Here is a 17,483-nt window from a genome sequence, read left to right on the forward strand (position 1 = left end):
TACCTCCATCCCTATATGATTTGTCTATTGTGGTTTTATTAAAGCCAGGGAAGGACCCAGCGGAATGCGGCTCTTACAGGCCGATATCCTTGCTGAATCTGGATTACAAAATATTAACTAAAATTTTGGCATCAAGACTGAGCAGGGTGGTTAGCCCATTGATTCATCCAGATCAGTCGGGATTTCTGCCTGGGAGATCTACATTGGATAATATCAGAAGGGTACAGGTGATTACACAAATAGGGTTAGCTAGAGAACGGAGATGGGCGTTGGCTTTATTAGATACGGCCAAAGCTTTCGACTCAATAGAATGGCCATATTTAGTTACCACGCTAGAACAGTTCGGGATTGGTCCTAATTTCATTAAATGGATCTCCATATTATATAGGGAGCCAAAGTCTAATATCCTGGTGAATGGAACATGCTCAAATAGCTTTCAGTTGGGTAGAGGCACGCGGCACGGTTGCCCACTTTCCCCCTTGCTTTTTGCATTAGCTATTGAGCCTCTGGCTATACGTATCAGAGGGGATGAGATTTTCAGGGGAGTGAGTCTGGGACAAGGGGAGGACAGGTCAGGTTTATATGCAGACAACGTGGTGTTATTCATGTCTGAGGTGGAAAATACTCTTCCTAGAGCTGTAACACTAATTGATGGATTTAGTCGATTCTCTGGTCTACTAATCAATTGGTCTAAATCAATACTCTTCCCTCTGTATGACATGGACCCTATACAACTTCCTAATGGGGACTTACCTATAGTATCTAGCTTTAAATATTTGGGTATTACTATCACGAAAAATGCTGATTCCTTTCACGCTTCCAATGTTAGACCTCTTTTAGATTATTGTAAGGATAAATTTAAGGTCTGGGGAGGCTTACCATTATCGGTAGCAGGTCGCATCAATTTGATCAAACTGGTTGTGTTACCCAAATTATTATATGTTATGGAGCATGCACCCTTTATTATCCCAAAGAAAATCTTCCAACAGTACAAGTCCATGCTAGCGCCTTTTCTGTGGGGGCCTAACAGACACAAGCTATCGGCGGATACCTTGTGCCGTCAAACTTACTACTTGGCAGGACAATTATGCACGTGAAATCATTATGGCCTGTTTTAAAATGACCAAGCTTATTCCCTAGACAACTACTACCAATACATAGATTGGGTATTAAAGTGTGGAAAGCATGTAAAGCCTTATATGAGTACTCTGATCACATTCCAGATGTCCCTCTGTGGGATAACCCCATATTCCCATCTTTACTATCACTACCCGGAATAAAATTTTGGAAACGGCATAATGTACATCTGTTGGGAAACGTATACGATGGTAGTAGTTTCTGTACATATGATGCATTGTGTCGTAGATATGACCTGCCTAGGAGTTCATTTCATAAGTTCCTACAGATACGTCATGCTCTGCAGACACATTTTGGGGCGACGCAGATTTAAATTACCAGATTGGGGTGATTCGATCCCAGGGTCCCAAAGGATTTATTTCAGGGTTATACACCCATCTACTGAATGCTAAATGTAAACTGGCTCCATTAAAGGTGATATCGAAATGGAAAGCATTGATACCAGACCTTGCTGATGATGATATTGAGGATTTACTAGAATCTCCAGTGTTGGTATCCCCAGCAATAAATAATAAGTTTATACAGTTATGTATAATACACCAGGGGTACTTATCACCTTTGCGTTTGTTTAAAATTGGTGCATTAACTCATTCTTGCTGTCATAGGTGCTCCATGGAAGGTGCTGACTTTTGGCATCTGATATGGATGTGCTCACACATTCAGAGGTTCTGGACAAAAATCACTGATTTCTTAACCATTCTTGTGGGACGCCCAGTACCCATGGACCCCAAATTGTGCATCTTTGGTATTTTAGATAATGAGTTATGGGATCATTATGAGAGGATATTTTTGAGGGAGACCTTGTTTATGGCACGGCAGCAGTAGCAATTAGGTGGATTGGGGAGAAAGGACCCACATTGAATCAGTGGAAAAATTTAGTAAATACCATCATCCCATATGAGAATATTGTATACAAGAATAGAGGGTGTGACTCCAAGTCTGCTAAAGTGTGGGAAAGGTGGTGCTCTTCGCCGCAGTCAATGTACACTAGACAGGATCTTTCTAATTCTTTGGCTGCTGTATCAAGACAATTGTGAATTATTGAATTGTGTACTGCATTGAATGTAATGAGAGCAATCATAACAATATATATGGAAATGTGTATTTGGTAATACGAGTGGTCGACATGACATGGTACATATTGTATATGTGATTTCCGTACAGTACATACCGTTGTGTGTACTTTATATACCTTGTGTATTTTGTATGCTCAATAAAAATAATTTAAAAAAAAAAGACCATTAGAGGAACGTCCAGCGGAATCCACACTTTACCTTTCCACTTATTCCACATCTACTATTCACGACTATTTTTTTTAGCTCTTCCAAAAAAGCTGTCCGAGGGCCCTTTTTTAGGGAAGATAACGCCAAATACCACTCCTTCTTCCCACACCACCTGCCAGACCCACACTACCTGCCAGACCCACACTGTGCAGGGTCCAACAGCTCACCCTATTGCGCACACCAACAGGTCCATCACCATACAGGGTGACACCCGATCAACAGAACCACAAGATCACTCAATTCTTCACTCCCCTATCCCAATGAAGAAAAAGGCAAAACATTTTAGAGGATGCCGTGGAGGAAAACCTAAGAATACCCGAAAATTAAAAATTAAAATAAAGAGTCCACCATTACAATAGCGATATTTCATCCTTTAAACGTTCCCACCCTCCCTGAGATAGACATGCTAGGAGATGCTTTTCCTTTCTGTTGAAGCTATTATTGCTAAAGGTATTTTTAACTTCTTAATAAACTCTCTCAACAGATTAAATTAAATTATTGAGTAAAGGGTTGTCTTTCTGTCCATCTAACCAACCCGATCCCTTTGAACTCTTTGTGGACCTCAACAAATGTATGCGTAATTTCACCCTCAAGCGCCATTTTTGAATCAAAGAACTTATTAATACGGCCACTGCTAATATTACGGAAGCTACAATACCTACTGTTTACCCTTCCACCCAACCAGTAGATAGACAAGGTACAATCTAAACTCTCCATGAAATCTACCTTTTATCCTCTAGAGAGCAAAGGACTGCACCTTGAGAGTTACTACAGCATGGTCCTCGACGAGTTCAAATCCCTTACCACTACTAAAAAACCACCCCCAGTGGCCAAGCACCATAATCTAACCGCCAATGAGAAAAAAGCTCTAAAGAACTTGAAAAGCAATAATGAAATTATTATTAAAAATTCTGACAAGGGATGGGGGGGTTGTAATTATGGATACTGAGTACTATCTGAAAGAGGCTAATACAATTCTCACAGACAGATGGGGACCAGACAGATATTTTTTAAAAATCCCTTACAACATTAATTAAGCAAGGCTTAAATCAGGGATTTTAGATAAAAAGGGAAAACAATATCTTATTCCTTTCCATCCGTCCACTGCCATTTTTTTTATTTTTTTGCCCAAGATACATAAGTGTAACAAAAAAACAGGTAGACCCATTATATCAGGGATAGATTCCCTCACTACCAATCTTTCAGCTTATGTGGATTCTTTTCTCCAAAAATATGTACAATCACTACCGTCTTTTTTGAGAGATTCTTCTCATCTGATCAACCTCTTAAAGAATATACAGTGGAAAGAGAAGGACATCTGGGTTGCCCTTGACATTACCTCACTCTACAGCAATATCAAACATGACTTAGGCCTAATGGCAATCAAACATTTTTTGGAAGGTGACTTAACATTACCTAATGCACAAAAAAATAAATTATTTGTAAAGGGGATCGATTTTATTCTTTACCACAACTATTTCACTTTTAATGAGACATTTTTTATCCAACAGAAAGCGACCACGACGCAATGGGGACAAAATTTGCGCCTTCGTATGCCAATCTCCTTATGGGTCTTTTCGAAGAATTACACAATCTTCTGCATAACCCTAAGATTAAATTTTATCGTCGTTATATTGACAACATTATTTTTATCTGGGAGGGCACTGATATTGAACTTATAGCCTTCTTTAATGTACTTAATACGACTGGGGTTTATCCTTCAGTTTGGAACATCATCCGACAGAAGCAATATTTTTAGACATCTATCTTAATTCCAATGATTAAACGTGGATGCCAATAGTTTTTTTTAGATCAGACTCTTAAGACACAACTAACAATCCAAAAAAAAACATTTTAAAGAGAAAGGCTATCCTAAATTGCTTATAGTAGGATCTGAGAAAAGGATATTGCAATTAGACCAGGAAGAGACTCGCAAACCAAAGAATGGCGACAAGAGAACGCGTACTAACAAAAAAAAAATGAATACTCAATCCAATCTTGTCACCAGATACAACATAGAACACAAAAAGATTAGGGAGATACTAGCCAAACATTGGCCTATCCTACAGAAAGACCCTATATTAGGGAAAATCCTTCCCTCCACTCCTTCTCTCACATTCAGACGAGCCCCTACTTTGAAAAATATATTAGCTCCTTCTTGTCCTAAATTGAAAGGAAAATACACCCAAACAAATACCTATAGAGACCTGGCGGGACCTACGGTGTCTTCAAATGCAATAGAACCAGGTGCAAATGTTGTAGGATGATTGTACACGGGAGGAAGGGATTAAATATCCCTGACACACAGGAACCCTTTATCTTTAAACATCATTCAAACATCATTTGAGTTGCAGCACAAAAGATGTTATTTACCTATTGGAGTGCCCCTGTCAACTCAAATATATAGGTAGAACGATTCAGATGGTCAGAGAACGCATAAATGAACACTGGTCTAATATAAAAAGGAAAGTATTGACCCACAGTGTATCTAGGCATTTCTCAGAAATACATGATGGTAACTCGCATTTCCTGAAGGTTACTCCACTTGAATGGGTCCCATCCTCATTTCAGAAACTGGCCAGAAAAGAAATGTTCTGGATTTACCGCATGAATCCGCTGACACCCTTTGGTTTAAACGAAAGCTTAGAGTACACAAAATATTAAATAATTACTTTTTATGATGTTCCCTGCTGCAGTTTTTCCCCCTTCCTTTTTTTTTTCTCTTCCCCTATTACTATCAATATTTATACTACTGAATGTATATTTTTTGAATGGGTCCGCAATCACAGAGATGTAGAACAGAAGCACGGATCAGAACCCCATTGAAGCACTACTGTTTCTGTCCATGCCTCCGCACCGCAAAAAAAATAACTTGTTCTATTTCTTTGCGGTTCGGACGAATCACTGACCAATTCAAGTTGAATGGGTCTCGATCCGTCCTGGCCACCGCACGAATGTTGCCCGTGCATTGGGGACCGCAAATTGCAGCCCCCAATCCACGGAACGGATGCCCAACGTTCATGTGCAAGAGGCCTAACTTGCATGCAGAAACCATAAATATTTTCCTGAACATATCCTGGCACAATCCGTACTGATCATGTGAGACTTAATAGAAAAACTTTTAAAAATATGTTTTAGAAGTGCCTGAAATGTTGCACATAAAGACAATGTTGTTTGTGTAAAACAGCTTTTTTTCATTTTGGAAAGATGTTTTAAAAGTGTTTATGAGATTAAAACATTTTAATTTATATTTTACAGATCTCTGGACAACCTTTCTTACTAGAAATTATATGCCTTTTTTTGGATTTGTTTGCATTTATTATGAAAAAAGTAGAACCTGCCATGCTAAAACAGGTACACAATAATCTACCTAGTAGTTAAAAAATACAACTTTATTGAAATATACAATATTTTAGAAGTCTCATGCACTGGTTCACTGTTAAAGGGAATCTGTCACCTGCTTTTACCATTTTAAGCTGTCACCATCGCTATTTTCACTAAAGTACCTTATTTCCAGCAGTCGTCTTTTTACTTTATTTCGTTTTGTCCTTTTGATATAAAAGCTCCTTTTATGATATGCTAATGAGGCTCCAAGGTGCCCAGTGGGGCGTTTTTTTCCTTCTCCGGTGCCCAGTGATGCCCCCCTGCAGTGCCCAAGAACGCCTCCTGATCCTCAAATAACCCCTCACAGCCCCAGCAAACGGTTCCGCCCCCTCCCCATATCATAGTCTACCTTCTAGAAATGCCCTGTCCTTTTTCCTGTCGGTGGCCAGGAAACTCTCGCAGGCGCAGTACCGCCTGCGCGATCATCAACCTCCTCAGGGCAACAGCGCTCAGGTTACATCACTGGGCTCAGCGCATGCTCAGTGAGACTTTTGAGGCTATTGCCCTCAGGAGCTTGATGATCGCGCAGGCCGCAGGCGGTACTGCGCCTACGCAAGTTTTCTGGCCGCCGACAGAAAGAAGGACGGGGCATTTCTAGAAGGTAGACTATGACGTGGGGAGGGGGCGGACCCGTTTGCTGGGCGTGTGGGAGGTTATTTGAGGATCAGGAGGCGTTCTTGGGCACTGCAGGGGGAGGCGTCACTGGGCACCAGAGAAGGAAAAAAACGCCCCTCTGGGCACCTAGGCGCCCCATTAGCATATCATAAAAAGCGCTTTTATATCAAAAGGACAAAACGAAATAAAGTAAAAAGACTACTGGAAATAAGGTACTTTAGTGAACATAGCGATGGTGACAGCTTAAAATGGTAAAAGCAGGTGACAAATTCCCTTTAAATATGTCTCAGGCTACTAATCTGGCGTAAAACAAAGTTGTAAATATTTAGCTCTTTTGTGCCACATAAAAAACTTTTCTGCTAAGTTATTGTTGCATGTACAAGGCTGAGTAGAGGGGGTTTGACCTCCCATGAACCTCAAATTTATAATCTTTTATGTCAGAAACTGGTGTCAATATAGCATAAATCTACACCAGCTCACTGCTAGCTTAGAATTCACTTTCTGGTGCATGGAGGCCCAGAGATTTATTAAATCGACACTCCAGTTTAAGAAAAAAGTTTACAGTAACTGGGAAACTAAGAGAGCACAAAGGTGAGCTCTGTTTCATCATTTTAGCTGCAGATCCACTAATTCTCAGGTTCCTTTTCTGTGATCCAAGATGGCCTCACAGCTTCTCATGCTATCTGGTGCTTGCAGCATTGATAGCCCAAACAATTTCCGAGCCCTGCTCTTGGATTGACCAGCGGTGTTCAAGGAGACTATCTTAGATGGAAGAAGAGGAGTTTAGGAATCAACGGATCTGCAGCTAAAAAGATGAAAAAGAGGGCACCATTTGAGTGTTCTGTTCGTTTCCCAGTGAACCCGATCAAGACCCTGCCATTTTTCACCTTTCTAACCATCCTCCGGGCGCAAACATTTCGTAATATGTGTTGGCTTATGAGTATAGATAAAAACATGGATCTCTGTGGTAATACTATAGCTTAGAGGTTAAGCTATTGGTTTTGCACGTAGAAATCTCTGGTTTGAATCTCAGGAGAGACTTTGAAGTTTTATTTTTTTTTCACATTTATCCCATAATTTGTCGTCATAATATTGAGAATTTTCTCTAGAAAGCTAATAAATGTGTCACGACTGTGACTGATCCAGACAGGTCTGGGAGGAGAAGGTCGCAGCGACTTGCTACTCGCGATAGCTTGTGAGTTTGCTCTGTGGTTCAGGGTATGTCATCAGGGTTTTGCCTTGTGAACCTTTTTGTCCTGACTGGGAGTTTGTAGGCATCCTTCTCAGGTGAGTCCTGTCTGCCACTCCCAGCTACTATATTAGTTTCAGTTTCACTTGCAGTCATTGCCAGATATAGTCCTTACTTCCAGTGTTATTCTGACCTTTGAAGGAGATCGTTTGATGGTATTGCTGTGGAGCTCTTGTCTGGTGTGGACTGTCGTTATTGGGATCACCTTCTCTGCTTGTGACTGGATAAGTCTATTCTCTGTTATAGATTGTTTGTTTGTTGCTGTCTTCCCCTGTTGTTCTCCTAGACATGAGTGATGGTGACTAGTGCTCCCATCTGCCTTTCCCCAGTCTAGTCTTGCTAGGGTGACTGAGGGTTTAGGCATCCTGCTCGCCGCACGTGTTCACACCCCGTCTAGGGTATCAGGGCAGACAGATGCCAGCTTAGGGTTAGTCAGGGGTGGCCGTCTTATCTCCCATCCATAGATAAGGGTCCCCCTTCCCCTCCGTCTGGTACAACACGACTGCTGCTGGGATAGCGGTTGTGACAAAATGTTACTGGTTTCTTTATAATCATATATTGTGTCTGTAAATAAACAGGTAATAGTTTTTAGCAAAAAATAATAATATTCTCAGTATAGTAAGGCCTTATATGATTATATATTATTTATTATCGTATAGCCTTTTAATATTGTTAAATAAAAAAAATAGAAAGAAAACCTATATCTCTCCTGGGACTTGATGTCTACATACATCAAGTTATTTATTTATTTTTTTGCTAACTTTTAGCCCCAAAGTCCCTAAGGGGGTTAAAAGTTAGTGTAAAAAAACACCAAAATATTAAGTATGAATGAAAAAGAAAGATTTACAAAAAAAAAAAAAAAAACACGTTAACAATAAACCTATTCATTTTCTGCAGATTTGTGTAGGAATTTATTAATTTTTTTCAAAAATGAAAATCCCCAGAATATCGGTATAAATTATTGGCCTGAAAGTTCACAAATGATCGGTATCGCCCCTAAAAAATCAATATCGGTCGATCCCTCGTCCTAGGTGTGGTAATTTAATTTCCCTCTCAGATGGTTTCTTGCTCTATTTACGCTGCCAATAGATGCTGTAGCTCCAACAGGTGTCATCTTTATGCCGGCACTTGGTGACAGTTGACAAGTCCACTTATGGTTTGCATTACTTCTATCAACAGACCAGGTATTTGCAATGGCATGGCATTCTATAGCTGATAGTGTACTCACTTCTAGTGTGCACTAGTTATTCACCTGGCTTAACCTTCTAGTTTCTATGGCACTTGTCTACCGCATTGTTCCCTTCAGAACTGGGGCATTTGCGCTAACAAGTTATGCTGTGACAACATTAGCATTGTCCTTCTTAGGAGATTGAATTGTTGCACTGACGTCCTACTGTAGCAGACATTCCTATGCAGTTCTTGTGCTGTGAGATGACTTCATTACTCCCAACACCAGACCGAGCGGTTGTGCTGTCTCCGCTAGTAGCTGATTTGTTACTGAGACGCAACTCACTCTCTACTTTTCCCCTTCCACAAGAAGAGTATTTGCACTCGCACTTTCTTGGGTTAGTGTATTACTGCTCTGGAGTTCCTGTGCTGATGTTATTTTTTTGGGTACCTTCGTCGTAATGGGCATACACATCACAGTCCTTTTACTGGCGCCAGTCTCTGGCCACTTGTGCATTTCTCTGATAACCACATTCTCCCCTTCAGGAGGAGTTGCTACACTATGGCGGTAGCTAGTTTGACAAGTCTACAGATTTCTGATGTTTCAGGCGTCTGCATCACTTTTACCTACACTTAAAGGGAACCTGTCACGTGGATTTGGGGTATAGAGCTGAGGACATAGGTTGCTAGATGGGTATTATAATCATACTCGCGGCTAAAAGGAAGGGAGAGGGGATCTAGTAATTAGAATACTGAAGGGACTCATTGAGTCCAAAAGGGGAAAGTGTATTTAGAACATATATCCAGTACATCTCTTTCTGGCACAGTTGTTGATAGGATGATGGGATATGTTCTAAAGGTGAAACTCTTAGGCCTCTTTCACACGGGCGTCATGTTTTTTGCCCGGATAAGAGACGGGTGCGTTGCGGGAAAATGCGCAATTTTTCCGCGCGAGTGCAAAACATTGTCATGCGTTTTGCACTCGCGTGAGAAAAATCGCGCATGTTTGGTACCCAAACCCGAACTTCTTCACAGAAGTTCAGGCTTGGGATTGATGTTCTGAAGATTGTATTATTTTCCCTTATAACATGGTTATAAGGGAAAATAGTAGCATTCTGAATACAGAATGCATAGTATAATAGTGCTGGAAGGGTTAAAAAAATAAAAAAGTTAACTCACCTTATCCTCTTGTTCGCGTAGTTCGTTCCCGGTCTGTGCTTTGCTAGCTGTGGGCTTGGGCTGAATGACCTGTGGTGACGTCAGATCACATGCTCCAATCACATGGTCCATCACCATGGTGATGGAGCATGTGATCTGACGTCATCAAAGGTCCTTTAGCCCAAGCCCACAGCTAGCAAAGAACAGACCGGGAACGAACTACGCGAACAAGAGGATAAGGTGAGTTAATGTTTTTATTTTTTTAACCCTTCCAGCACTATTATACTATGTATTCTGTAGTCAGAATGCTATTATTATTATTTATTATACAGTGAATAGACTGTCACCTAGAACCCATGCGTGAAAATCGCACCGCATCCGCACTTGCTTGCGGATGCTTGCGATTTTCACGCAACCCCATTCACTTCTATGGGGCCTGCGTTACGTGGATTATCGCTCTGCAACGCACAAAGAGGAGCATGCTGCGATTTTCACGCAACGCATAAGTGATGCGTGAAAATCACCGCTCATGTGAACAGCCCCATAGAAATGAATGGGTCAGGATTCAGTGCGGGTGCAATGCGTTCAACCCACGCATCGCACCCGCACGGAATACTCGCTCGTGTTAAAGGGGCCTTAGAGAAGACGGGTCACTGTCATGTTTATCAAAATAATGCCGAGAGACACTGTGAGTGAGGATGCCTCGTTGGATATTTGAGCGATGCTCATTCATCCTTTCCCTAACTGTCTGTGTCGTTCTGCATACATATTTCAAATGACAGGGACACGTAAGGAGATACACCACATTTCTAGTGCCACAATGGAGTTCGTGTCTGATTTTCCATGTGTCATTCTGGTGTTTTGGTGTTGTTGCTGTGGGAATCTGTATCTCCTTTAGTCCCTGGGTGATCATGTTGCAACACATGCAGTTCTTAAGACTGCATTTCCATATTCCTATTGGATTTGGAATCCCAAAGTGTCCTATCAAGGTTTTCAACTTTTTATATAAATATATATTTTTTTGTAGATTTTCAATTTTAATCAGTTTTTCCCTGTGGTTAACAGAAAAGAAAAAAAAAATATTTTTAACCTAGCCAAAGAGCAGGGTGGGTAGCTGTTCCCCATGTCCAGGCCAGGTTTTGGGCTGGGGTTTAAAAACCCAGCCAGCAGCTCAGCTGAGAGGGAAATGAACCTCCAGGTGATAGTGGAGCTCTGTGTTTTGGGAGCTGAGGAGTTCTGCCATACTGCAAGGCTGAGAGCTGCCAGCTGGAAGCCAGGCGCCCTAAAGATCTGCTGTAGACTGTCAGGTGACGTGTTTTTTAGTTCTGTGGACTTTTGCTGTGTTAATTAACACGAGGATTCCTGCGGTGTGAATTAACACCAGGGCCCTGCCAAGTATTGTTTCTTTTCTGCCTTTTTGTGTGAATAAACACTGACTTGCTTTTCAACCGTGGTTTTGCCTTTGTATTGCGTCAGCTTACCCTACCTACCAGAGCAAATCCCTACAATTAATGGCTTGGAGTGGGCAAGTGCAGTGAGGCTGGCGTGAACGCCGAAATATTTTTGATTTGCACACGGTTGTATGTCATTTATCAAACCAGCTAGATTCAAACTGGTGTCGCGTGACAAAATAGAGGCGGTTATGAAGGCCCTCGTGGAGGCTAACCTGCAGCAACGCAACGCTAATAAGCAGCAGCAGAGACCCACAAGTTGTTGCTACAACACATAATGGCTTTGCAGACAGCATGAGCAACCCCAAGCGTACACGAAACTCGGAAAGCAGTCCATGCAGCAATCCCTAAAATGACCCCCGCAGACAACGTTGAGACCTACCTGGCGATGTATGAGAAAGTGGCTACCAGGGAAAAGCTGCCACAAGACCAGTGGGCTGAGGTTGTCTCTCCCAGCGGGTGTTTTTAGACTTGCCGGGTGCTTAAACAGCCAACTACGCAAAGGTAAAGAGGAAGATTTTGGCAAGACTGGGGGTGAATGTGCTGGTCCAGTTCCAGCGGGCGCTCCGGAGCCTCTGAACCACCTGTGCCAGGTTGAGGTGGGAAACACTCCAGCGGAGGCTCTGTTGGACTCAGGAAGTCTGGTGACCCTGGTAAGGGCTTCCATGGTATGCTCTGCTAAGTACACTAGCCGTAAGGTCGGAGTCATGTGTATACATGGGGACTTAAAAGACTATCCTACTGCTATGGTGTCTCTGTCTACGGTTTCCGGTAGGTGGTAATAACCAACCTACATTATGAACTTATAGTAGAGAGAGACTTCCCGGGTTTCACAGCTCTGTGGCCTGTTCCGAGAGTGACTGATACACATGAGACAGATGTAACCCTAGCAGAGTGGCCCGGCTCAGGGGGGAGACCAGAACCCTGGGAACCTAAGTCCGAAGGGCCAGCGGTATGGGTGACTGCCACTTTGGTGGAAAGGAGGAGACAACCCCGCTGAGTGTAATGGTGGGAGACATGGAGGACTTTCCTCAGAGGCCTGAGCTGGCAGACCTCAATGTCTCCGGGGATAATTTTGAATGCAGAAGCCTGCTGTGGACTGCCAGGTGACGTGTTTTTGAGTTCTGTGGACTTTTGCTGTGTGAATTAACACGAGGATTCCTGTGGTGTGAATTAACACCAGGGCCCTGCCAAGTATTGTGTTTCTTTTCTGCCTTTTTGTGTGAATAAACACTGACTTTTGCTTTTCAACCGTGGTTTTGCCTCTGTATTGCGTACACTTACCCTGCCTACCAGAGAAAATCCCTACACCCCATTTTGGAAACTACACTGCTATGGAATTTTTCATGGGATGTCCTGAGCCCTTTGACCCAACAAGCATTTTAAAGAATTTACTAAATCTTGTCTATGAAAATGAAAAATTACATATTTTTCAAGAAAATGTCAATTTTGAATGCCATATGGTTTTTGGAGGGCAGATTTCACTGGAATCATTTTCAAGCATCATGTCCCTCTTGAAAACACCCTGAAGTACCCCTACAGTTTAAACCCCAAAAATGTGTGCCCCTTTTGGAAATTGCACCACTAAAATTATTCTAAACTGATTTTACAAACTTTAACACTTTTGGTGTGCCACAAAAGTTAAAGAAAAATGCAGTAGAATGTTACATTTTTTTGTAGATTTTATTGCCGATTACTCCATATGCCACACAGGTACCTAATCGTATGCCTTCTCTTTCAGGAACTTGCCATGTCTTTACAAATGCTGACAGCTAGATCTGTTTAACTTTTTGCCTGTATATCACATATTAGAGGAGGAGTCTGTTATGATCATGGGAATATCATTGATTTGATACCAGAACCTGCTATTATCTTTAATCATGTGCATTATATTTCAATCAATTTTTGTCTGCAGTCATGTATATATGATATACCTCCTGATAAATATCAAATTGTTCCTCCATCCACTGTATATAGTTTTTTTCTTTTTTCTATGCATAGATTCTTTTATTTTCTTTTTCATTTTCTATGTTTTTGATACCGGTTGTCAATGACGATATATCCTATGTACCTGTGGTTCACAGATAAAATTATTTATGACCGCTGAGAAAGGTCCGTTTGAGACCGAAACATCCGGTCAGCTTTTTCTATTTTTCTGATTTCGGCATAAATTGGGCAACTGGAACATGAAAATAATGCATGAATAAAAAAAAAAAATCTTAAATGCAACCAAAACCTGAGTGCCTCAATTTCTACTACATGAATTGTGGCTATTTTAGCCTTTGATTGGCACCGGAACTTTCAGAGTGCTGTTCTCCATTTTCTCTTAATTTCTCCCTGGCTGTGATGCTCTCCACTGTGATTGGATTGCCGCACAGCCAGGGAGAAGGATACGCCCATTGAGAAACCCTGGTGTCTCCTGGTGGCAGCATCAGCAGGGATACCCTGCAAGTAAAGGTATTTATCTCAATTAATACAAAACCATGAAAAACAGCAAAACAAACCTCTATTCATTACCACAAAATTACATATTTTTCAAGAAAATGTCACATTGTCACAGTTTTTAATCTTACATGGGGTAACAGTAAAAAAATGCACCCCACAATTTGTGACCCATTTTCTTCTAAATATGGCAACACCCCATATCTGCTCGTAAACTGTTGTATGGGCACGCATGGGGCTTGGAGTGGAAGAAGTGCCAGATGACAAATTTCACTGGAATAATTTTTAGGTGTTATGTCAGATTTGTAGAGACTCTGAGGTACCCCCACAATTACATAGTACATAAGGCCGAAAAAAGACATTTTTCCATCCAGTTCGGCCTGTTATCCTGCAAGTTGATCCAGAGAAAGGCAAAAAAAAAAAACTGAGGTAGAAGCCAATTTTCCCCACTTTAGGGGAATAAAAAATTCCTTCCCGACTCCAATCAGGCAATCAGAATAACTCCCTGGTTTAACGACCCCTCTCTAGTAGCTATACTCTGCAATATTATTACACTCCAAAAATACATCCAAGCCCCTATTGAATTCCTTTAGTGTACTCACTATCACCACCTCCTCCTCAGGCAGAGTGTTCCATAGTCTCACTGTTCTTACCGTAAAGAATCCGTACAAACCTTCTTTCCTCCAGACGCAGAGGATGTCCCCTCGTCACAGTCCCAGTCCTGGGGATAAATAGATGATGGGATAGATCGCTGTACTGACCCCTGATATATTTATACATATTAATTAGATCTCCCCTCAGTTGTCTTTTTTCTAAAGTGAATAACCCTAATTTTGATAATCTTTCAGGGTACTGTAGTTGCCACATTCCTGTTATTCCTTTAGTTGCCCTCCTCTGGACCCGCTCCAGCTCTGCTATGTCTGCCTTGTTCACAGGAGCCCAGAACTGTACACAGTACTCCATGTGTGGTCTGACTAGCGATTTGTAAAGTGGTAGGACTATGCTCTTATCACGGGCATCTATGCCCCTTTTGATGCAACCCATTATCTTATTGGCCTTGGCAGCCAATACTCATTTTCGCCTGAATACAGTAACACCCTATATGTGGTCATAAAGTACTCTATGGGCACACTGCAGGGTTCAGAAGAGAGAGTATCATGTACTTTTTTGGCTTAGTGTGGTGCTTTATATAGCACTGTTCGACAAAAAATAAATATAAGAAACCCCTAGAAGTGACCCCATTTTAGAAACCACATTCCTCAGAAGTTACCAATGAATGTAGTGGGCATCTTGATCCCACCAGTGTTTTGCAAACATCAATTAATAGTAGATGGTGCAACATGAAAATTGGAATTTTTACACTGATATGCCATTTTAGTGCCCAATGTGGTGTTCCCAATGTATACCAGTGTGAAAAGTTAGCCCTCTTATTATTATTCCATGCTTCGTGGTTTTACAAACACCCTACATATGGCCCTAATCTTTTGCCTGGACATACAATAGGGCTCAGGCGTAAAAGAGCACCATGCTCATTTGAGTCACATTATGGTGATTTATGCATCTTGTGCTGGCTGACAACTGTAGAGGCTATTGGGTGAAATAATAAATTAAACGCCCTAGAAGTGACCCCATTTTGGAAGCTACACCCCTCAAGGAGTGAGCATTTTCACCCCACAGGTTTTTTGCAGACTGTGCAAAATTAAAATTGCAAGTTGTCCACAGATATGGCATTTCAGTGCCCAATATGTTGTGCCCAGCTCATGTAATGTGAAACACACCATGCCCTTTAAATTGTTAGGTTGGTTCTACTGGATATGGAAATGCCATACATTTGGACATAAACTACTATTTGGTTACAGTGCAGGTTTTAGAAGGGAAAGACCACCATTTGGCTTTTGCAGCGCAGATTTTGATGGATTGGTTTACGGGTGCCATGTTGCTTTTGAACAGCCTCCAGGTTACCAGTACAGCCATTTTCTGAGAAATATACTTTACTTTATTTTTATCTAGATAGAGCTGTGGGAGGGCTTATTTTTTGTGAGATGAGTTGTCATCATTATTGGTTCTATTTTGGGGTACATACGACTTTTTTATCACTTTTTATTTCAGTTTTTGGCAAGCAGGATAAAGAAAAGGCGGCAATTTTGTAACTGCTTTTTGGGTTTTATAATTGTGGCGTACGCCAAGTGGAAAAATTACATTAACTTTATTATGCTGGTCAGGTACCAATTGTATATACAATTAGGTCCATATATATTTGGACACTGACACACATTTTATTTTTATTACCTAAACATATTTAAGTTATAGTTATATATTGGAAATGGACATAAAGTCCAGACTTTTAGCTTTCATTTGAGGGTATCCACATTAAAATTAGATGAAGGGTTTAGGACTTTCAGCTCCTTTACATGTGGTACCCTGTTTTTAAAGGGACCAAAAGTAATTGGACAATCGACTCAAAGGTTGTTTCATGGCCAGGTGTGGGCTATTCCTTCGTTATTTCATTCTCAATTAAGCACATAAAAGGCCTGGAGTTAATTTGAGGTGTGGTGTTTGCATTTTAAAGATTTTGCTGAGAAGTAAACATGCGGTAAAAAGATCTCGCCATGCAGGTGAAACAAGCAATCCTTCACCTGCGAAAAACAGAAAAAAAAACATCCAAGAAATTGTTACACTATTAGGAGTGGCAAAATCTACAGTTTGGTACATCCTGAGAAAGAAAGCAAGCACTGGTGACCTCAACAATGCAAAAAGACCTGGACGCCCACTGAAGACAACATTGGTGGATTATCGCAGAATAATTACCATGGTGAAGAGAAACCCCTTCACAACAGCCAACTAAGTGAACAACAATCTCCAGGATATAGGCGTATCAATATCCAAATCTACCATAAAGAGAAGACTGCATGAAAGTAAATACGCCTCAATAGTAAGATGGCAATACTGGACTTTGATTTTTTTTTTAATTATCTTAAAAAAAACAACACCACACTTCTGGAAGAACATCCTTTGGACAGAGGAAACCAAGATCAACCTCTACCAGAATGATAGAAAGAAAAAAGATTGGCGACGGCATGGTACATGATCCAAAGTATACCATATCATCTGTAAAACACGGCGGAGGCAGTGTGATGGCTTGGGCATGCATGTCTGCCAGGGGCACTGGGTCCCTAGTGTTTATTGATGATGTGACACAGGACAGAAGCACCTCGATAAATTCTGGGGTTTTCAGAGACATACAGTGTGCGCTAATGCAGCCAAACTTATTGGTCAGCGTTTCATAATACAGATGGACAATGACCCAAAACATAAAGACAAAGCAACCCAGGAGTTTATTAAAGCAAAGAAGTGAAATATTCTTTAATGGCCAAGTCAGTCACCTGATCTGAACCCAATGGAGCATGCATTAAACTTCAGACGGAAAGGCCCACAAACAAACAGCAACTGAAAACCACTGCAGTAAAGGCCTGGCAAAACATTAAAAAGGAGAAAACACCACGTCTGGTGATGTCCATGAGTTCAAGACTTAAGGCAGTCATTGCCAACAAAGGGTTTTTAACGAAGTATTAGAAATTAACTTTTTATTTACTATTA

At 41.2% G+C, this 17,483-nt stretch overlaps 1 protein-coding gene across 4 annotated transcripts in view; it reads left to right on the top strand.

Moving 5' to 3' along the window:
* The window catches only part of C7H1orf112 (chromosome 7 C1orf112 homolog), a 674,745-nt gene that overhangs the window by 555,266 nt on the left and 101,996 nt on the right, over positions 1-17,483 (top strand). For 3 of the 4 annotated variants that reach the window (XR_006390915.1, XM_044302156.1, XM_044302157.1), the window contains one exon: positions 5,679-5,774. The exons of the other annotated variant lie outside the window; for it this stretch is intronic. Coding sequence is in view for 2 of the 3 variants with exons in the window: in XM_044302156.1 (XP_044158091.1) it covers positions 5,679-5,774 (96 nt within the window). In the remaining variant the exon portion in view is untranslated. The remainder of the gene's footprint in view (positions 1-5,678; positions 5,775-17,483) is intronic. 4 annotated transcript variants of the gene reach the window in all.

Source organism: Bufo gargarizans, chromosome 7, assembly GCF_014858855.1.
Source record: "Bufo gargarizans isolate SCDJY-AF-19 chromosome 7, ASM1485885v1, whole genome shotgun sequence".
NCBI lineage: Eukaryota > Metazoa > Chordata > Amphibia > Anura > Bufonidae > Bufo > Bufo gargarizans.